Genomic DNA, 23,826 nt, shown 5'->3' on the forward strand with positions numbered 1-23,826 from the left:
GAAGGCCCTCACCCTCAAGCCTCTACCACACTTACACCTCACGCAGATGTGCCTGAGGTTGCGGTATTTACAGTACTCCAAAATATAATGCAGTCACCCTGTTAAGACACGAATCAGTAGGATTCGAAAGCCGCCTAGCTTTCTACAGCTGCCATTGTGCTTTAATAAACCTTTGTATTCCCTACGCCAAGATGACGTTTTTATACTGGGGCAAAGTTTCAGCATCAGCTGAGCTGTTCTTGCCACAGCTTTTTTTTTTTTTTAAAGATTTTATTTATTTATTTGACAGAAAGACAGCCAGCCAGAGAGGGAACACAAGCAGGGGGAGTGGGAGAGGAAGAAGCAGGCTCCCAGTGGAGGAGCCTGACGTGGGGCTCGATCCCAGAACACCGGGATCACGCCCCGAGCCAAAGGCAGACGCTCAACGACTGCGCCACCCAGGCGCCCCTTGCCACAACTTTTTAATATTTTTGATTTTCTACTTTGCAGAGGCAATTAAAAAATTTTTTATTTAAAAAACTAGATAAGGGACACCTAGGTGGCTCAGTAAGTTAAGTATCTGCTTTCTGCTCAGGTCATGACCCCAGGGTTCTGGGATCCAGCTCTGCATTGGGCTCCTCGCTCAGCGGGGAGACTGCTTCTCCCTCTGTCTGCCGCTCCCCCAGCTTGTGCTCTCGCTCTCTCTCTCAAATAAATAAATAAAACCTTAAAAAAAAATAAACAATAAATAAAAAGCTAGACAAAGGGCTTACAGCTAAGGTGATAATGTCAGTAAGAAATGAGAATAATCAAAGTACACAATTCTTCATAGAATTCCCTCACTCTCTTTTTTTTTTTTTTTAAAGATTATATTTATTTATTTGACAGAGAGACAGCCAGAGAGAGGGAACACAAGCAGGGGGAGTGGGAGAGGAAGAAGCAGGCTCCCAGCAGAGCAGGGAGCCCGATGTGGGGCTCGATCCCATAACGCCAGGATCACGCCCTGAGCCGAAGGCAGATGCTTAACGACTGCACCACCCAGGCGCCCCAGAATTCCCTCACTCTTAAAATACTTCACCAACCCGGGGCGCCTGGGTGGCTCACTTGGTTAATCGTTCAACTCTTGGTTTCGGCTCAGGTCCTGATCTCAGGATCGTGAGATCAAGTCTTGCACCAGGTTCTGTGCTCAGAACAGAGTCTGCTTAAGACTCTCTCTTCCTTCTCCATTTGCCCCTTCCCCCTCCCCACTCTCTCTCAAATAAATAAATCTTTATAAAATACTTCATCAACCTAAACCCTAAGTTGGTCAATACTTTTCCCTTTTACCTCATTCCTTTCAGTGATGTTTTAGAAAGCCTTTTCCTGGTACCTCATAAAAAGAGATAAATTAAATGCAATAAAAAGAATCAAAACACCATCTTAATCTAGACTAAGAATATATAAAGCAATTGCCAAGAAGGCATATTTGTACTGTATATCCTACCATATTTTTGTAAGAAAAATGAATGCACTCACCCAGAGCCACCACTCTACATACTCATAAACAAGGTTATGTTATTACAACATCAACGTAATAGTTGAAATCCCATATTTGAGAGATTTACTCTGTTGATTTATTTGTATTACAACTGTTACCCTTATTATTTAAGAGGAAACCCATTTAAATAAGATTTTAAGACTTTCCCCATCCCATATAGAGTGACATGTTAAATCTTGAAAAAAAAAAAAAAGCTTTTTCTTCCATTAAAAATCTTCTTTGAGACCCATTAGCAATTCCACCAAGCTCACCTCATCATATCAGTCTAATTATAAATAAAAGGCTAAGCTTAGAAATTATTGAAGTAAAACAATTTGAAAGCTACAGAAGCTAAACTGATACTTTATCACCTGCCTGCCTAGTAACAGGCCTAAAGATGCCACTCTGCTGGCAGTCAGATGTGACCGCACGGACTCACGGTGCACACAGCCTGGGAGATCAGCTCAGACAATCCCGCTGGCTGGCCTTCCGTGTGTGCTTCCACCCATTACAAATAACTTACCAAAGAACTTACTTCCTACTGACAGCATATTCTGTCTCTTTAAAAAACCTTTACCATACATGTGGTGTTCTTAACATTTAAATGAGAGAATGAGTAAAACGATTACAAATTTACCGTTAGCATTTTTGTGGAGGTCCACCTCTATGTTGGTATAGAATTTTTGTTTACAAATATGTTGCTTCATTCACCAACACATCCTTGCTAAATTCTAGTTCCCATTAAAGGACTAGAAAATACCAGGCAATAGTTAGAAAAAGGAATGAAACATACAGAATGTACACTTGGTTCCCTTTGTACTACACACACACACACACACAGACACACAGACACAGAGCAGGACTGTACGTATATGAGTATACAATTTGCCATTTAGTCATTGAGCTTTACTGTACTTCAGCTCTTATCAATAAAATACAAAATCACCTAAGATAGGAAAGAATTCTAATAAGAACAATATTGTTTTGATAAAACAAGAGACGTGAAAGTAAAAACGTTGAGCTAATTAGTTATGCACATGGAACTACAGAACGAAGATCAAAGCTATCACTTTTACAAGAATAAAACTCTTCAATTGGACGTGTTTACCACACCTTTCTCTGATTTTTATCTCTTAACCTAACTTGTACAATGAAGAGTGGATAATTATAAAAACAAAGATCATAAATATCTTACCATATACTCCTTTGTCTAAAAGTAGTAAAAATTCATCCACAGCATTTCGCATTTCATATTCAGTAAGATCCAACAGTGAAACAACTTTGAAATCCAGTTGTCTTAACAAGTTGGTCAATTCATACACATCTACCAAAGGAGCTTTAAGCTTGGGGTGCTCCCAGTAATTCATATTTCCTATCAAAAGAGCAACCTTGTCCTTTGCTGTAAAAAAAAGAGAAGGAGGAATTTAGAGGAGGATATAAAGATTAAAATCAAACCTATGGAAATGGTATAATTATAATAAAACATAAGCTTTACAAATAAGATCTCATTATTATTTAATCTCATTTTAGGACTATCACTTTACATAGACCACCTCACACAGCATACTCTACTGAGGAACACAGGTTGATAAATCAAACAACTGAAACTAAACTTATCGATGCTTTTGAGAACCAGGCAAAGGATATTTATGAGCTACATATGAAACATAATGGTAACTAATATTCAATTAATACTTTTATTGAGTTACAACAAAAGTAAAGAATATAATGTTCAACTAGACTTTTAGAGCAAATTTAAACAAGCAATGTTAGTAATTGGGTTCCCATCAAATTAGGTTCTGTTTTAGTGACAGTGGAAGAGGCTAAAAACAAAAGAATTACCAAAAAGAGGAACAGGACAAGTTCTCGTCAGAGCAAGTAAGGGGAAAACCAAAGAGAGAAAAGCAGGGACTTAACAAGAACTCTATCTGTATTTTTTCAGTTGATGTGCTGTCTCCTTTCGGCTTCTTTTAAAAAAATATCCCGTTTGGGCGACCTTAGGGATATGTGAAGACCTTTCGTATGACTATCTTAACAGTTTATTTTCTGACCTTGTGCAGAGATGTACTCTCATACAAAGAATTTTTCTGTTTTTAAGGGGCAAACAGACCCACACCTAGGCCTTCGAAAGTACCAGCTAGCTTTACCATGTGTAGAGCTTGTCCTGAAATGGCTGTGGAATCCTGGTCTCTAAAACTACATCTTTGCTAGTCTGGGGTGGGGTTAGTGGCAGGAGACTGGAGACCGTGCCCCGAGGGGAGGAACCTGCGAGGACCGGCAGTGGGGACGTGCAGCACAGGCTCTGGCCCAAACTGAGACGGAGGCGCCAGGGAGCAGCGGAGAGGTGTAACCAGGGCATCTGGCGGAGCCCGGCCAACTGGCTGGGGAACCACACGGGGCAGGATTGGGGGCCACTGACTGACAAAGGCCAGGAGCAGGCAACCAACCTCCGTCACTAAATGCTGCTCAGTAGTTTTCTTATACATTATTATGAATACTACTCTTGTGAAATTGAAACAGGCATAAATAATCACATTGCTGACTTGATGTTTGCAGTATGGGATAGAATTTCAGATGTTTCAAATCATAGAATTGATGACAACTCTGGTGAAATTTCCTTCCACAGAACATTTAAGCCTAGTGTTAAGCCAGGTCTGGAGAAAAACTCATGCCAACTCTAGAATGGGGCTCTCAGACTGAAAGAAAACCCTGCTTTGTGAAAAGCCTCAATCCTTTTGTGTCCTGATATCTTTATTCTACATTTACGGTCTTAGAGGCTTCTCGCAAGTTGCCTATTCTTGCAAGTGTACATATTTTAGAAAAAAATGAAATGATACTTGAAAATTTCTAATTCACTAAAAGTCACTTCAAGGCCTACATCTTTTATTCAAAAGAAAAGGTCAATTATCAAGACTATTTAAAACACAAAGATTCAGACAAAAAGTTTCTATTAAACTGCCTTTAGTTCTAAAAATCGTTGAAAAAGTTGAGGACGTTCAGGATAGATTTCAATAGGAGTCAGTATAAAACTTAACACTGCTTGTTTTTTTTTTTTTTTTGTAATTTCTTCTTAAACTAGATCTGTACTCTTACACCAAAGTACCCACTGTATAGCAAGACTGTTAGCTAACTAATCCACAGAAAGAAAATTCTCAGTGCATTTTTTTGTGAGCCCATCAACCCCATCAGAATTTAGACCCATTGATACAGTGACAGACTCAGTGCAATCTACCTCTAAGGGGGGGGTAAGAGAATGTGTGTCTCTGGCTTACACTCTATAGCTCAAATCATGGGGTCCCCAAAGTTATTCAGGTAGTAAAGTGTTCGTAAATCACAAAGCGTTTTTTGATGGAATAGTATGATAATTTAATTCTAATATATGTCCTAGACTAAGTTTTATTGGCAAAAAACAATTATAAGGAATATAACAGACAAAAAATATCACTGGAGTCTAGGGGAAAAAAGACCAATTGTCAAACTAAGCATGTTTTTGCTAATGTCAATTCTTTATTCATGTAAATCTATTTTGAAAGAACACTCAGTACAGTTTACAGAAGGCCAGGGTTCAACAATTTGAGAACTATGTGGCTCAAAATATATGTATCAATAGTTGACCACAGCTCTTTAAAAAAATTTTCCCCAATGACAGTTTTTAACAGCAATTCCTAAAATGTCTTAGAGCATTTTCTCGAGTGTAATGGTAATAAAGATGATGGGTAAGTAAATCTTACCTTGCCCAATCTACTGTGAAACAGTTCCTGAATGACAGGTGAACTGGGGTGCGTTTGGAATAGAGAAGCAGACCACAGTCAATGTAAAAGATGACAAAGACCCATTCCAGGAATTGGTTGTAGGAAGGAAAAGGAAAAGTCAGACTTTAGAGATACAACAGAGAAAGCAGCAGTAAGATGTGAAGTTGGGGAGATAAAGGCAAGGAATCAAAGACAATTTCAAATTGCAACTTCATAAGCAATTCATGACGGCTTGCAAGTGATAAATAGATGGAAGAAACCTTCTGAAGAAAAACATTTACTGTAAGAGCCACCCACAACTTCTTGAACACAAACCATTTATTGGAAAAAGGAAACAAAAATGCCAGTTGATTAAGCAACAGAATAATAAAACCACTTCAGAAAGATATTTTAACTAAGCATCTTCCAATGCTTAATGCAATGTATTCTTCAAAAAGTGGTACAATGTTACAGTATTAATTCCATGTGCAATTATTTGAATAGTGTGTTACTCATCTTATCTCATCCAAAATAAATAATATGCATAAGCACCTGGAAAAGAGCCTGACACAGATTAAGTGCTATTGTATTTGTTAAGTAAAAAAACCTTTGCTATCAAAAATTGAGTATTAGTATCAAATCTGACTGAATATACAGTCCCTGTTGGTCTGCACAAAATCTTTTATTCTTTATTAAAGATTTTTATTTATTTATTTGAGAGAGTGAGAGAGCGCAGAGAACACAAGCAGGGAAGTGGGGGGGGCAGGAAGGGAGGGGCAGAGGGAGAAGCAGACTCCCCAAAGAGCAGGGAGCCCAATGCGGGACTCAATCCCAGGACCCTGAGATCATGACCTGAGCTGAAGGCAGACACTTAAACAACTGAGCCATCCAGGTGCCCCTGCACAAAATCTTTTAATCTCTATATCCTACAAAGTAAAGTCCAAGCCTTCCTCTCCAGAAGTGGTGGAAGGCGGTGACCTCCAAGGAGCCACAGCATCCTTGTCCTCAGGGTACAGACCTGCGCCCCAGCTCCCACCCCGAATCTGGGCTGCCCTGTGATTCTCTCTGAACAACATAATTTGGTATGACACCTGCCAGTTCTAGGTCTAAACCTTAGGAAGTCCGGACAACTTCCACTTTTGAGACCCAGCCACCATGTAAAGAAATTTAGCTACATGGCAAGACCACGTGGGGAAGGAGAGGGAGGGGGAGAGAGTGAAGCAGGCCCAAAGTTGTACAACAGGAAAACAGAGGAGCACAAGCCCCTTTTAAAGGGGCAGCCACTATGTAGCAGAGCTACCTCTCAAAAGCTACCACTTTACAAAAGAAGCTAGAAATCTAAATTTTGATATAATACCTGATTAGTGACAACTGATTCTGTTAAAAAATACTGTATGAACTGCTTCCCTCCCACCTCCCCCCAAGTTACCCAGTTTGTGCCCTTTTTTTCTGTGGCCTGTGGTAATCTCATGTATGCTACCGCTTGGTTTGAATTTCCATCTCTGTGCTGATGATGCTTGTAACTCTCCTCTAATCCTGGCCCCCCACTTAGAGCTCCAGATCCATATACACAATTGCTGCTGCATATCTTCACCTAGATGAGATCAAATACCTCATACAGCTTAGGTCCCAAACGGATGGTCATCTGTCCTCTGAATCTTGCCTCCCATTCTGCATTCTCTAACTCAGTGGGCTGTTACAGCTGCCCCCCTAGTGGGCCATGCAGGGATCTGAGCAGGCATGGTGATTCCGCTCTACTTTCTATGCCCTATAGCAAGGTAATGAGAATAGCTTACTGATTCCATTGCCTAAAGATCTTCGGAGTCTGCTCTCTGTCTTCTGCATTTGAATTGCTTGTATCCTAGTTTATATTCCTATGATTTCTTATTTAGACTACTGCAACAGTCTCTTAATTTTTCTCCTAACCAAAACATCTCCCTCCAGTTTACTTTCTCCATCCATGTCAGCCTGGCCTTTCAGAGAGACAAACCACAGCCCTCCATCAACCCAAGTTTTCTTCCAATGGATTGCATGAGAAAGCAGGCTCCTCAAGGGCTGGTGTCTTCCGGCTTCTCTCCCGCTTTCTCTTTGTGCTCTAGAGGACTGTGTGTTACTCACAGTTTCCAAAATACAGCACACCGGCTCATTCTCTACAACAGCATGCTTGCGATTTCATGCTTCCTCTGTCTGGAAGGCCCTTCTATTTATCTTTTTTTTTTTTTAGATTTTTTAAAAAAAATTTTTAAGTAATCTCTATACCCAAGGTGGAGCTTGAACTCACAACCCTGAGATCGAGTCACATGCTCCACTGACCAAGCCAGCCAAGCCCTATGTCATTTATCTTTTAAAATATAAAACTGCTATTGCAACCTCTCTGCTGCTTCTCCAATCTCTAACCCCACTAAGAGATAGCATTAATCACTTCTATGTAACATGTGCAAGTTTCTTGTTTACCCAGTTGTTTGTCTGCATGCTGCCAAAACAAAGACATCACTCCACAGAAGCTGACTAGGTCCCGGAAGCTGAATTCATAATCTTAAGCTCCCTGTTCTATAATTTCTTTTACAAATATGCAAAATAAAACATTGGTCTCAGTGTCATTTAAACATTTATAATGTCAAATTAAATTGTCTTGAATCCCTTCATGACAACCATAAAAGCATTATAAAGTTGCATTTTGACCAAGCATTTTATTTATTTTAAAAAATATTTATTCATTTGAGAGAGAGAAAGTTTGCGAGCAGGGTGGGGAGGGGCAGAAGGAGAGGGAGAGAGACTCAAGCATACTCTGTGAGATCACAACCTGAGCTGAAACCAAGAATTGGATGCCCAACTGACTGAGCCACCCAGGCACCCCTATTTTGACCAAGCATTTTATTTATTTATTTATTAAGTAGACTCCATGCCCGGCATGGAGCCCAATGCGGGGCTTGAACTCACAACCCTGAGATTGAGATCTGAGCTAAAATCAAGAGTCAGACACTTAATCGACTAAGCCACTCACACATCCTTTAACCAAGCATTTTAAAGCTCTACTCACCCAAAGGCTGATCAGCTGTTTGCTCTTTATTGTCTACAAAAAGATAAAAATATAAAAAAGATAAGGTGTTACTGTCCATGATACAAATATCTGCAGGGTTAAAGATATATGGAAACAACAATAACATTAGCAGCAACAAAAAGACAGAATGTGATTTCTAATAGCTAACTAATTAAATTTCAATATTTTCAGATTTTTTTTTTAAAGATTTTATTTATCCATTTGTCAGAGAGCAAGCGCATAAGCTGGGGGAGTGGCAGGCAGAGGAAGAAGCAGGCTCCCCACTGAGCAAGGAGCCCAATGTGGGACTCGATCCCAGGATCCTGGGATCATGACCTGAGCTGAAGGTATACGCTTAACCAACTGAGCCACCCAAGCATCCCTTAATATTTTCAGAATCTTGATAAACATACCTGGATGGACAGAGTAGAATTAGGACAGGGGAATGTTTTCAGTAATTAACGACCACAGCTGGGGGTAGTAATCTTTAATATGCTAGGGAGAAATTAGTCTGAAAATGGTGGGTGGTAAGCAGTAGCAGGAATGGTTAACAGTTACTGAAGGCTTGCCTGGTACTGTTCTATGCACTTTAAATATAATGGATTTAAATAAGCCTCACCTTGTCTATGAGGTATATACTTCCTCTATTATATAGATAACAAATCTGAGGCACAGAGAGATTGAGTCACTTGCTCAAAGTAATTGAGCTAGTAAGTCTCACTCCATAGTCCATGCTGTTTGGCATCTATATACATAAAACGAAAAACCTCCCATCCTAAGGACCATGCAGGAAAAGATGCAGGGAAAGATGGGAGTTGAGTCAGTAATGTGTCTACTATTAAAGACAGGGTAACACTGTTTGCATTCTTAATAATATATATAACAATTGGAGTCTATTAAAAGTTCATTAAAAATTTTCTTTTTCAAAAACTTAAGTGTTGGGGGCATCTCTTGATTCTTGACAAATAAGGATATAATGGAAGAGGGGGCCAGGAAAATCTTAGAAGCTTAGTGGTGGTTTCTTGCAAGTTTTCCTGAAATAACTTTCACAGTGTTCACTGAATAGCAAGAAATAAGAGACCAACTTAGGAAAAGAGGATTCTAACGAGACCGAGAGACACGACTAGCTCCGTCACTGCATGCATTTGGACGTCTGAAGCACACGTCCCCGTGAGGCTCCTCAGCAGGACAGCACATGGGTAACAGGGGCCTTCCGGTTGGTCTCATTTGCATCTGTGTAATGGGCACAGCCCGATCATCGCTCACAATAATAGATGTTTATTAGTAAAATTTGGGCATGAAACTAAGCAGACTAGTTACAGTGCTAAAATAATGAGACATAACATGTTGAGAATACGAGGGATCGCTGTAAACATTAAATGATGTAACTGCCTTTTTTTTTTAATGTTTTTTAATTATATTATGTTAGTCACCATACAGTACATCCCCGGTTTCCGATGTAAAGTTTGATGATTCATTAGTTGCGTATAACACCCAGTGCACCACGCAATACGTGCCCTCCTTACTACCCATCACCGGTCTATCCCATTCCCCCACCCCCCTCCCCTCTGAGGCCCTCAGTTTGTTTCTCAGAGTCCATAGTCTCTCATGTTTCATTCCCCCCTCTGATCACCCCCCCTTTCTTTATCCCTTTCTTCCCCTACCGATCTTTCTAGTTCTTATGGATGTAACTGCCTTCTTAAACGACTTGTGTAAGGTTTAAGTTTCAGATATTTTCGCAGGCTCCATCACTACCTTTCAGGATCTTAGGCCCACCCTGATGACCCCTGTCTTTACACGGTCCTCAGTATTACTATGCCTTTCACCACAGCTGAGGCTTTCCCTTTAGCTTCACGTGTTCAGAAATCTGATTAAATTGGCCACCGTGACAAATTCTTCCTGCCGTCAGTCTCTCTCTCTTTTTAAAGATTTTATTTATTTATTTGAGAGAGAGAGGGAGATACTGATAGCATGAGTGGGGTGGTCAGGGAGAGAGAGAAGCAGGCTCCCCACTGAGCAAGAAGCCAGAAAGTGGGGCTCGATCCCAGGACCCCAGGATCATGCCCTGAGACGAAAGCAGATGCTTAACCGACTGAGCCACCCAGGTGCCCCCACTGTCTGTCTCTTAATGGTCCATGACCACCTATTTCTCTGTATAGCACCAACGATCCTCACTCACACACCTTTTACTTCAGATACAGACACTCCGTTAACTGCCTTTTTATGACACAGATGACACAATGATAAAAATATACACTGATATTTCTGTAGTTGCAGTATGCTTACTTTTCTGTAGTCTTATAATCTAGAATATTTTTAATATTTTCACTTGCATGAAATTATCCTTCATGTAAGTACTAATTTCAACCCTAAATTGTACCACTTTAACAAAGAAAAAAATTACTAGTACTACTATAGCAAAAGAATATCTAGTTATTATATTCAAGCTAATGTTTTATGTTTATATTACTCACCAGGATGTCCAAGATTATTTAATTCATCTAAAATGAAATAAGAGAAAACAGATTAGTTTTAAATAATCGAACTGTCAATTTAGCACAAATAGTAAGACTAATCAGAGAAGTAGGTTTCAAGCTATTAAATCATGTTATAATATTTCATTAGTTTAGAACTTTTCAAATGCCTTCATGGAGAAGCCATGCAACTACTAAGCATGAAAGAACCCTACTGCTGATATTGTGTAGGACTTTTGAGCTATTGCTACTTTCATTAAACGACAAAAAGCTGAATGGACTCATTTATCATTTGTGCAAAGTTTTAGATATTCTGACCTTTTGGGACAAACAGTTAAGGGATAGGTCTGTGGCCTCAATGATAAACTTTGTGAAACTAAGAAACAATCTCAAATGATTTCTTCTTCTTTAATAACTTTTAATTTTAGAATAGTTTGAAATATACAGAACTAATGTGAAGACAGTAAAGAAGAATTCCTGTATACACCCACACCTAGCCTCCCTACTTTCACATCTTACGTTTAATAAGGCATAAGGTGTATTTGTCACAACTAATGAACCATTAATATCCTTTTTTCCCCAGCATGCAGGACACCATGTTATATTTTCTTATGTCTCCTCGGGCTCTTTATTGTGACCGTTTCTGAGGCTTTCCCTGTTTCTGATGGCCTTCGCAGTTGTGAAGTTTACCGGTGAGGGACTTTGTGGAATGTCTCTCACTTTGGATCAGTTGATGTTCTTCACATGCTCAGACGGGTATAATGTGTTTCTGGAGGTACAGTAGTTTCAGAATTATTAACCTGTACTCTCTGGCTAAAGGACAGATAAAATCATCTGAGCAAATACCGATGACATTATAGCAATCTATTTTTCCTTTACGAATCTTATGAAGATGCAAATTAACATTAACAATAAATTACAAATGTTATGCTCTTAATAAGATGTCACAGAGGAACTTATTCTTATCTGTGACATAAGTCAACGGAAGAGCATCATCAACTAGAGTCCAGGGCTCCGTACAATTTCTTCTGCTTCTTGTCTTACAGACTTCATTTCTAGTTACTTAGGTCAGCACCTTGTTTTTCCTTCCCCTCTTCACTAAGGTTGCTGCATACATTTGTAACGCATTTAGATTCTTTGGTCACATTCTGCATTCTATCCTGGGATTCCCCCTCCTCTGACCTCCTACTAAATGATTTTAAAAACTTGCAGACATGTATTCACCATTACAATGATCATACAGAATAGTTTCACTGCCCTAAAAAAATCCCCTGAGCTGCCCTTATTCAATCCCCAACCTTTTGTCCAAATATCTTTAACAAAATACATAAAGTGAAATAAGTAACATCATGTTCTGCGGGTTAAAAAAAAAAAAGATATGATGTAGGACACTGTTAATGGAATGTGTCAATCCACAAATTACAAAACATCTCAACTTTTACAGTTTTTTAGAAAGAAAAGTTGGATCTAATTCTCCCATTTGACATTTCTGAAGTAGTTTCACAGTTGGATCTTTAGCTCTAAGTGTGCTGAAAGGTTTATGTGAAAATTGGAATTTGACAGTGTGTTTGCTACTGTGAAAACTATAGAGATAATCATACAGGTAAAGAAACAGCACAGCAAGGCAGGAATTTCCATGCATCACACAAACAGCAGTGCTGGTTTATATTTGTTCTTAGAGATATTCAACTTTGGAAAGTTGAAAAATCATGCAATTAAGCAAAAAAGAAGTAAGAGAAGGAAGAGGAGTTTGTAAGGATTTCTTCACATAGCTTTAAGACCTCTATACGCAACAGGATTGGAATCCCCCTTACGCTAGAATTCGGGTTCAAAAGTATGCATTAGGACAAAAACAGTAAGTACAGCATTTCAACGTGACACCATAGAGATAAGAAAGACAGGAAAACCCAGGAAACAAAAAACTTTTTTTTTTTTTTTTTACCCAAATAGAGCCCAAGATTGTATAATAGTTTAAAGAAGCAGAAATTGAAAAAATACTTTGCTATCTACAAACCGAATTCTGTAAGACAATGTGATGTACTAAGGGAAGGCAACTTAAGTATTAAAATTTACTCATTGGAACTTATGTACAATGCTTTGCATAATTAAAACAAATTTAAAAGCTTATGTTGAAAGAGATTTTCCAGTTCTCTTTATATATTATGGTAAAGATGACATGGTTGATTAATCTACAGACTTGTAGCTTCAAAAAATGGATCTTACCAATTTTATACTGAAATAAATATTAGATATTTGATAAAACATGTATTCAAGAAGAAATCGCCTCTTCTGAAACTCACAGAAGCCACATTTGCATTTGAACAGCATATAATCATGGCTAAAATCATTCAAACAATTATCCATAATAGTATAGCCATCTACCTTTTTAATAAATTTTATAAAGATAAAAATTAACATTAAGAATTAATTGTAAATGTTTCCTATTCATAAGATGTTCAGAAATGCTATTCTTATATGCAATAGAAAATCAATGGAAAATTAGTTACTTTAATAGTTTGTTAGTTTAACAGTGTCCCTGGCAATTTACAAATCCTGAGACTCAGTGAAATTTCTTTCTTATAGCTAGTATTTTTTCCATCACTGCATTCAGCAGGCTCGAGCACACCACCAATCCCCAGAGGAACCAGCATGCAGGATATGTGGTTTCAAACCAAAGGATTACACTACCTTCAGTGCACTCCACTGCCTCATCTGTTCTTCCTTGTTCCAGAGAAAACAAATGTGAATATACTGTAATTCATGATCTTAGGAAGGGCAGCCATCAGGTAAGCAGAGAAATAAATATCACAGAAATATGTTGGCAAACCAACATATGCATCAACTCTCCTACTGTTGACAACCTAACTATAAATGCATTAAGCTTAAACAGAGCGAACTCCCAGATTACGAACTTTATAATGGGGACTGTTGGTCAATGATCATTCTTTCCTTTCTATGTCTGCAATGCTTGGTTTTTAAAAGTGTTTTATTAAAAATCTTTTCCCACTTAAATCAAGGTTTTTATAACTAAAGTTTTAAAGAATACTTTTTTTTGCCACAAATGTTTATGATAGTGAATTTAGTATGTATTCTCTTGAATTTCTATATAAACAATATAACTCTGGATACTTAACACGACATTAAATCAAATGGGGTAAAAAGCAAAATTTCCATTGCTTTTGTGTTTTATTTTCTATAACCTCTACTCCACTTGTCAGACCACTGAGTAAGATTGCTTACCTATGATGATTTCTACCTTCTTGCTATCTTGACTCTCTCGATCATTATATACATGACACCAGTACGTTCCCTGATGTTCCAGATCCACATAAGGTACCTATTATCAATATGAGAACACACACACACACATTTCCTTTCAGTTTAATTTTAATTGGCTTGGAGAGAAACTTATTTTGAATTAGGAAAAAAACTTGTAACACTTCAGAGGACTTGACATTCTTAGATGATTTCCATTTATTAGGTTAAATACTAGCAGGCAAATGATACAATGATTCCAATAACGGTGAGTTAGGTGTAGTACTATTTGACATTTTAAGATTTCATTTTTAAGTACTCTCTACACTCAACTTGGGGTTTGAACTCATAACCCCATGATGAAGAGCTGCACACTCCATTGACTGAGCCAGCCAGGCGCCCTATCTGACATTTTAGTATAAGCCCTTAGATGTGGGCTAGGGTTATGTTCCAGCACTTTTGTAAATATAAGAATGAGTTAATACTGAATAACAAGGGAACTGAAATGAAAATAAGGAAGACATTAAAACACCCCAATGAATATGAATTTTAAAGTTTGTCTTAATTTTCAATCATACTACTTATTTTATAATCAACATGAAAAATACCCAAATAACCAACTTCTTACCATGTATAGCTTTTTTGTTTCATGTATTAATGGTGATTCATTTTTGAACCACTGGTAGTGAGGAATAGGGCTTCCAACAGCAACACACTGTAAGACCAATGTGCTGCCAGGCATCAGCTTTTGGGACCTTGGTTCAACGCAGATTTGCAACTTGGGTTCAGAGATGCCATCCACACTTCCTTAAATTAAAAGAAAAACATCACTGAACATAAATAAAATCTCTAAGTTAGTAAGAAAAATTTTTCCCCGTTTAACTAAAAAAACAACAAAAAAGGTGTTTTCAAGTTAATTTTTTAAATAATCCTTAACAGTACCTCCTAAAACTATGTTTCATAAAACTGTGACATTTCTAGAAATGCTAAGAGATGGTCTCTGGATAAAAGAATGCTGTAGACAAGTACATTTAGAAAATTCTGGGTTAAACAAAGGTAAACAGATTTTTTTATTACAGGACTTCTCAGAGGTTTTTTCTTTGTTTCTTTTTTAAGACTTCTCAGAGCTTTAAGTGTTAGTATGCTTTGTGTATTTAGAAGGGCAAAATAGTTCAAGTGGTTTCCACACGTTTGGCCACAGGTTCTTTCTGGTGGGGGCAAACAGCTTATTAACATCTTGAGTGATATTCACATTCAACACAGAAAGTTACAGATTCTGCTGTTTGATTTAACTTATTAAAAGGAGTTTTGTTATTAGCATGGAATAAATATGGATGGATGATCACTAGCATTTCTTTCTGAGGCAGACACCGGAAAGCATTATTACTATTATTTTTTTAAAGATTTATTTTAAAGACAGAGAGAGAGAGAGCGTGTGCACACGTGTGCACCCATGGGGGGTGGGAGAGGAGGAGGACAGAGAGAGAGAATCTTACGCAGACTCCACACTCAGTACGGAACCCAACACAGGGCTGGATCTCATGACCCTGAGATCATGACCTGAGCCGAAATCAAGAGTCCAATGCTTAACTGACTGAACCACCCAGACGCCCCCAGAAAGTGTTCTTTATTGAACACTCATGTGTTGCTCTAAGGTCCTCGAGGAAGGAGGACTTGTCAGTGTTAACCCAACACCAAGTCTCCATCATGAAACTTAGTGTCTCACACACTGCAGGTGATCAATCTTTGCTGAATGAACAGGATTTAATTTACAAACATATTTAAGTTCATTACAACACACAGAAATATTCTAGAAAGATAAATAATTCCCTTGTTTAATAATGACTACTTTTAGAGATTATTTATTTAGGTGTAGGAAAAGCTAAACTGAGAAAGAAGAATGGAGACAAGACAGGTAAGTTTCCCACCTATTCTTTCTGTCTGACCATGACAAAGAATATAGTCCCTGACTGTGAGTGTGAATACAGAAAATAACATCTGATGACTACTCTTCAGAATAGGGAGATTTTTAAAGTCAGTACTAGTTACTGGCCTAAGAAGCTGGATGACAGAGAGTAGAAAAACAGTCCAATGAAATGCTTTATTGTGGGGAATGATACGCTGCATGCCCTTTCACGCCAAAGGCAACTCTCGAGGTTTTATTCCACAATATGATTTTGTCAGAGTAATACAACAGTTTGGGAGAAAGGCATACAGTGTAGAAAGAAACAGAAGGGACGCTCGCAGAGACCAGCGGCAGGGCCAGTCTAAGGCATCTGCATGTGTACGTGTCGGCAGAGAAGGGATCAAAGCACATGGGATAAAGTCTGAGCAACTGGTTATCTTCTGCTGGTGGTAAGTACGTACGGGAGCTTCCGGTCCTGTTTGTGACACTGTGAAATTCAAGTAAACATTCAAAATAAAATAAGGCAATTCCCATCCTAATATTCAACTTAATTTATCACTTACCCTGGAAGCTTCCTGTTACTTCAGTGACATCACAAACATCCAGCTGTGACCACTGGCTGAATTCAAAGGTGAAATTATTATTAACTCGACAGACATAAAAGCCTGCATCTTTTACATGCACTGCATTAAAAATAAGTTCCGATGCATTTCCGTTTGGAATCTGCGAAAGAATCAGTAAGAGAATGTAAATGAATGACTCATCAAAACACACCTTATAAAAATGCGCCATGCAAAAATGTGTCGATTTCTCTGGAGCTTTGAAAAGCATCTTTATCCCCCCAAGTTCTAAAATATTTTTTACTTAAAAAAACAAACAACATGTTGAATAATTTAAGACTAAAGTCTTAGAAATCCACACTGTTTTACAAATCCATTAATTACAGAGTTAAGCTCTCTCCCACAGATCTTCCAAAAACTAACAGAAAAGTATCTCTTCTGTCATTTAAAACTGTTCAACTCATTAGTATTTAAAGAATCTACAATGGCAGATTTATAAGTAACACAGAAAGTTAAGCTCGGCTATTCATTTCAGTTCTGGCCAAATCGGCTGTGAGTATATAAGCAAGTTAGTTCACCTTGAGACCCCATTTTCTCATCTGCAAAATTCTACAAGAGGATACACTCCGGAACCACTACTCTTCTTTCAGGGTCTGCGTGGAGAAGGGCTATGGAAAGCACGTCAGTGATGGGAAGAAATGGCCACCCAAGGGTTTCCCAAGCTCCCCTCCAGGGCTCTGGTTACCACATTAAGGTTTCTTTCACCTCTGCTGCTCTCATCAATTTGTAAGTGCCACCCACTTCTGCCACATTGCCAAGGGGCTTGGCCGCGTGCCCCTCTCTCTCCAAACCCCAACCAACTGAATTCCACTCTCCCCCCTCAGAACCTGCAGCACAGAAAGAGCATTCTGCTGAAGATCTGACAACTAGCAAACTTCCTTATCTCCTATTTATTCTTCTAGAAATCCCTTTGTATTTCTTAAAGAAACCCATTTGTTCCTCTCATAGAGGCCCTTCTCCCTCTTCCCTTTTCCTTACTAAATTAGGTATGCAGGGCTCTAACTTTATTCATGGAGCCACTTCCTTTGTAAGTTCCATATGAATACACTTCTCTTGTCCATCTGTATTATGTCAGTTAATTCACAGGCACCCAGAGAATGAACATAAGAGGGAAGAGGAAAACTTTTTCCTCTCCTGCCAATCCCATCCTCTCTGACCTTGCTCCTGCAATTTTCTCTGCTTTACCATCTATTTCTCTTTTATTGTATCACTCTCAAAAACATACTCTAGTCCTTTGTACCTTAAATAAGTAAAAAACCCCAAACAAACCTCCCTTGACTTGCACCCCCTCCTCTCAGCAGCACCGAAAATGCTAATTACCCCTTTTTTCTTGAAATACTTTCCCTTTTAGGCTTCATACCATCCTCTGCTGGATTTCCTCCCATCTCTCTGGCAGATTCTTCTTAGTCTCTTTACTAGTTTGTCTTCTGTAACATAAACTTTCAAAGACTCTCCTGATATCCAAACTGTCTAGCTGATTCATGTAGATGTCTAATAGGCATTTTGAACTTAGTGCCTCTAAAACCAAATCCTTGATTTTTCTCCTTAAATCCATTTCTTTCCCAATCTTCAATACCTCAGTATATAACATGTTTCCAGATGCTTCCATAAAAAATCCGGGGGTCATCCCTTGATCTCTCTTCCTTTTTCTTCATGCTCCACCTCTAACCTATCAGGTGTGGTCAACTCTCCCTCTAAAATAACCTGACCTGAGCACTCTGCTCCCTCTCCACTGCCCTGCCCTGGTCCACACTGCCACTATTTCCAGTCTAGCACAGGCATTAGCTCACTGGTCTTCCTGCTTTTCTCTTGCTTCTCTTCAAATGGCAGCTTTGTGTTTTAAAACATAAATCCGATCATGTTACTTCTCCTGCTTAAGATGGTTAGTGGCTTCTCACTTTAGATCATCCTGATGATTTTCCTCATAGTTCTTAACTCAAACAATTCTCCTATTTGTTTGCTGTCTCTCCCCACTGGGGAGGGTGGGGGGGGGCAGGACCCTGTGTGTCAATGCTTCATCACCACGGCCTTAGATCACAGCCTGGCCAAGACAGGTGCTCATCAAGCACTTGTTAAACGAATAGCTCTTAAAATAACCCCATGACCATGACCATAGAGGTAGTCTGACAAAACTCGACCTTGTGAGGGCTTTAAAATCTATTACAACTCTTCCAATTTAAGAAGTATTCTCCACCCTCTACATTTTTACCTTCTTCAAATCAGGGCATATTTTACAAATGGTATGCTTAATGTAGCAATTTTGTCTGTTATTTCTCCCTCAAAAGGCATTTATTAAGATAAAGGCAACTTTGCAATTGAGAAAATGTTACAAGTAACTTTAGTTACCATCTCCTGAAAGCCTAGGTACATGAAACATCCTGTCTATTAAGTTCTCACAACCCCAGATGACAGGAATTCATATCATTAAAGATGACACTCAGGATTCCAACACAGGCCTATCTAGCACCAAAGCCTACATGCAACTTTTTACTAGAGTTCAGCTGCTCTACCTTACCTGTAAGGGATGGAAATAAAAAACTGTATAAAACCACACATTTCTTCTAAGGCACAGGATGATCCATTAAAGGAAAGATCATAATCTTAGAATGGCTCTTTAACTTAGTTTCAGGTTTGCAAATGTAGACTTAGGACTGATTTGGAAGAAAGCTTAGTTATTTGACAAGCAGGTTGAAAAGAGTATGGAGTTTCAAGGTACAATCTAGGAGGGAAGGGGGTTAGGGGAGGTGGAGTGGGAGAAGAGAGGAGCCGAGCAAAGTGAGAAACAACATGGGCTAGCCAGAACAGCGAGAAACACCCACTGGCAGAGTAGTTCAAAGAACTTCTAAGAAAAAATAATTCCAATATGTGATTTTAAATTGTTTGTTGGGTGGTGCAGGGATACAGTATTTCCACAAAAAGAATAATGCTCCCCTCCACTAGCCTGAATTTTGCTTCAGAATTTACCACAATAGCCTAAATCTTTTGATACAATAGTTATGTGCAACATTTAAAATAATCTTCAATTTGCCTTCTATGGCACCTTAAAAATCTTTTAATTAAAGATTTTGGTTTCCTTTTTTCAGGTGGTCGGGAAGATGGTAGACATTCAGATTCAGTGCGTGTACCCAAAGCAGCCAACCATCTTTCAAAATAAGAAGAGGGACTCCCTTGGAGAAATTGGCAGAGAAGCTCCTACAATACCATAAAAACTTTGGTCTGAAGGGCGCCTGCGTGGCTCAGTTGTTAAGCGTCTGCCTTTGGCTCAGGGTGTGATCCCGGGGTCCTGGGATCGAGCCCCGCCATCAGGCTCCCTGCTCCTCTGGGAGCCTGCTTCTTCCTCTCCCATTCCCCCTGCTTGTGTTCCCTCTCTCGCTGGCTGTCTCTCTCTCTGTCAAATAAATAAATAAATAAAATCTTAAAAAAACAACAACAGCAACAACAAAAAACCCCCCAAAAAACCACTTTGGTCTGGGTTTCAAGATACCCAAGGAGGTCACTGAGGGTCCTATACTGATAAGAAATGCCCCTTCCCGGGTAACGTCTCTATCCGAGGGCAGATTCTGTTTAGTGTGGTGATCAAGATACGGAAGACCACTGTCATGCACCGAGACTTCCTCCACCACATCTGAAAGAACAACCGCCTTGAGAAGCACCACAAGAATATGTCCGTACACCTGCCCCCTGCTTCAGGGTGTCCAGATGGGCAACACTGTCACAGTGTGTGAGTGCCGGCCCTTGAGCAAGACGGTGTGCTTCAATGTGCTCAAAGTCACCCAGGCTGCTGGCACCAAGAAGCAACTCTAGAAGTTCTGAGACTAGAGGGCACATACTGCCAAAGAAAATAAAGTTATTAAAAAAAAAAGAGAGAGAGACATTTTGGTTGGAACATAATTTGTTGTTAAGGAATTTTGAATGGCTATGTTAGAATGCACTGGTGATATTTACTATTTAACACTGTTGTTCTAATACTGATTTTCCACAATTTTTAGAGTCTAGAGAATTGATTTTATTATTGCTTAGCATTTTTCAAAAAAGATTTTATTTATTTGAGAGAGTGAGTGAGAGAGAGAAAGAGAGAGAGTACATGAGTAGAGGGAGGGACAGAGGCAGAGGGAGAGGGAGAAGCAGACTCCCTGCCGAGCGTGGAGCCCGATGCCAGGATTCTGAGACCATGACCCGAGCCAAAGGCAGATGCTTAACCAACTGAGCCACCCAGGTGACCCCCTCACCATTTTTGTTATAAGACAACTTTTGCAATTGTTTTACCAAAATAATGATTATTGACTACTTCGGTAATAACACAGCCACGTCTACCAGATCAAAATTCCAAAAAACACACTGAGGAAAATGATGCTAAATAATTTGCTATCATTCTCTCTTCTTATGACAAGGGAAGTAAAATACATTTAAAAAGTTACCTCTTTATTCATTTTAAACCACTGATATTGTACAAAGGGATGTCCGGTTGCCCGGCAACACAGTTTCACAAACTGTCCAGCCAAGACTGCCTTTGACTCTGGGTTGACGGTGATCTTTATTCCTTAAAAAAAAGAAAAAGTTAAATAAAGTCACGGAAGAGAGGTTTTCCTTGTTTATACTTCTGAAACAAAAACCCCCACAAAGGTATTTTGGAAATAACCTGTATATTCATCCTAGTTGTAAACTGCCCATTCATATCTCCTTCCCCATCAGATTATGCATCTGTGAGTTCCAGGCTTTGTAAAACCAAGAGGAAAGAAACTCATCCACAGAAGACTTTGATCTACTGTACTTCCCATGGCTGGGGGAGAAAACTGTTTGCCATATTTCTTCAATTCTTAGAAATATTTTTTTCATGCTAACCCCTCTGAAATCAGGATGCACCTTATAGTAGATGTCTGCTAGACAGCAGTCATGATGCAGTTCTCAGTGCCAGCTCTTCAAGTACTTGGTCATAAATGCTCATATGGCTGGCACTTCAACTGAATTAGGTGCACTGCTACAAGTGTTGGCCACTGAAAACGTCTTCAAGATACATTTATTTCAATGCTATGATTTAGCATTAAAATGAAAATGACTCCGTATGCAGAAAGGCATGGAAACGAACAGCAGGATATAAATCCAATGCATGTGATACAAACATTTCTCATCTGGGAAATGACTATCAGCATCAAAACTTGGGACAGCTTTAAAGAAAATCCTAAGTCAATTATGGAATCACCCCCCCCCCCCCCCAGCCATCCCGCTCTCAATTACTCCCTCTGGGGAAGCCTGCTGCCATGTCATGGGGACACTCAGGCAGCCCTGTGGGAGGCCCAAGTGGTAAGGAAAGAAACTTGGGCCTCCTGCCAGTGGCCAGGTAAGCGAACCACCTGAGAAGAAGATGGTCCAACCCCAGTAGGACCAGACGGCTGCAGCCCGGCCCCACCAGCCTGACCCCCACCTCATCAGAGACCAAAACTGGAGCCAAAACCACCCAGTTAAGCCATTTCCAGGTTCCCATCCCCAGAAACCATGTAAAGTAATAAATGGTTCTTGTGTTAAGCTTTGGGTTTTGGGGTAATTTGTTATGCCACAATAGATAACTGACACAAAAGAAATCACAGTTAGGAAATTCTACATTTGCCAAGGTTATAATACATACAATTGGGTTAGCTGGCTTCCAGGAAGGAAGAAGAAAAGATCATTAAAACTTGTAAAATATAATTCCCTGCACCTAGTTTTATTTTCTTTCCTCATCTATCCTGAATAGGAGCTCATAATAGTGTCTTTTTCCTCTATAAGCTACCAACCCAAAGGAATAAATTGAAGAGGAGTTAGTCCAAATAACAGCAATCTTAGTACATCAAAGATACTAACCTTTCCAGGACAAAAACAGTATATATGGTAAAAAAGGTATGTGAAAACCATTCCAGAAAGATACCAGATAAAACCAAAATCCAAAATATATAAATATTTACTGCATACCTATTACATTTGAGGTTATGGAGAAACCCTAGAAAATCTTTAGTAAAGAGAATAGAGCCTTTCGAAAAAGAATTTAAAACATTTGCCAAGGGAGAACTTTCTTATTCATTACTTCTTTATGTTGATGCCACGTTAGCACAGTATGGAAGAAGGGACAGTTCTTCTGGAAGCTGTACTATGTGTTGGTTGCAAAGGACATGGTGAAGACAGAAAATGGGATGAGCCCTCTCACCTTGGCCGGCAAATTCACACCATTGCATTTAACGCTCTCAATGCCATTCTTTAGCCACGAGAGACGTATATGTTCCAACTTCAAGATACAAAGATTCTGATTTTCAAAGCTTATGTGTGATAAGAAAGAAAAAGTTGTAACAACAAAAGAAGGGAATAAATATAAATCTGAAAAATAGAGGATGTGTGGCTCAATGGGCTTTAAAATGTGAATGTCTTCTAGCCATCTCCAACTCAACACGTCCCAAATTCCTCTGGAACAAAATCTACTCCTGCACGAGAGCCCACTGTCTTCCCATCTCAGCCTGTCTCCATGCATCCAGTTACTCAGGACAAAAACTTAGCAGTGCTCCCCAAATCCCTCTTTCCTTCCTCATTCTCCACATGTAACTTCTTTGCAAGTCCTGCCAGTTCCACTTTTCCCCGTCTCCACATCTTCAATGCCATGATCTTAACCCAAGCCACCATCAGCTGTGATGAAACCATGGTACAGCCTGCAAGCTGGTTTCCTTGCTTCCAACCAGCAGCCCAAATGTCTTTGTAAAAACAGAAATTAATCCAGGGGCGCCTTGAGTAGCTCGTTGGTTGAGCGTCTGGCTCCTGATTTTGGCTCAGGTCATGATCTCAGGGTTGTGGGACTGAGCCCTGCCAAGGGCTCCACGCTCAGTGGGGAGTCTGCCTGACTCTCTCTCTCCCTCTGCTCTCCCCCCTTCCTCCGCTCACACACGCTCTCTTTCTCTCTATATAAATAAATAAAATCAAATAAAACATAAATTAATCCATACCACTCCTCTGACCAATTGTACTTCAAATAAAAGCCGCACTCCTCATCACGGTCACACAGTTTTACATAAACTGACCTCTCTAACCTCGTCCCCTCCTCTCCTCCTTGCTGTAGCCACACTGGTCCTCTTTTTGGAAACCAAGCTATTTTCTACTTTTCTACTTACTGGTCCTCTGCTGGATTTCCCCTCCAACCCCCCGCTGTTTCATGGCAGGCTCTTTCTTTCTCATAATCTAGGTCTCTAGCTTCTCTGGGAAACATCTCTAAACCAGCTATCCCCCACCCCCACTTTTCGATTACATTCACCCCACTTTGCGGTCTTCACTGCACTAATCATCTGAAAT

General features: G+C 39.5%; 1 protein-coding gene across 2 annotated transcripts in view; it reads right to left on the bottom strand.

Moving 5' to 3' along the window:
• Nucleotides 1-23,826, bottom strand: part of MALT1 (MALT1 paracaspase) — a 59,223-nt gene that overhangs the window by 18,570 nt on the left and 16,827 nt on the right. Inside the window, exons 3-10 of one of the 2 annotated variants that reach the window (XM_045790187.2) lie at nt 20,940-21,061; nt 16,465-16,624; nt 14,624-14,802; nt 13,981-14,077; nt 13,429-13,461; nt 10,741-10,767; nt 8,267-8,299; nt 2,691-2,894 (exon numbers count right to left, since the gene is read on the bottom strand). In XM_045790187.2, coding sequence (XP_045646143.1) covers nt 2,691-2,894; nt 8,267-8,299; nt 10,741-10,767; nt 13,429-13,461; nt 13,981-14,077; nt 14,624-14,802; nt 16,465-16,624; nt 20,940-21,061 — 855 coding nt within the window. The remainder of the gene's footprint in view (nt 1-2,690; nt 2,895-8,266; nt 8,300-10,740; nt 10,768-13,428; nt 13,462-13,980; nt 14,078-14,623; nt 14,803-16,464; nt 16,625-20,939; nt 21,062-23,826) is intronic. The other variant, XM_045790188.2, reaches the window with a different exon arrangement.

The sequence above is a fragment of the Ursus americanus genome, chromosome 19 (genome assembly GCF_024610735.1).
Source record: "Ursus americanus isolate L20-20 chromosome 19, mUrsAme1.1.p, whole genome shotgun sequence".
Classification (NCBI taxonomy): domain Eukaryota; kingdom Metazoa; phylum Chordata; class Mammalia; order Carnivora; family Ursidae; genus Ursus; species Ursus americanus.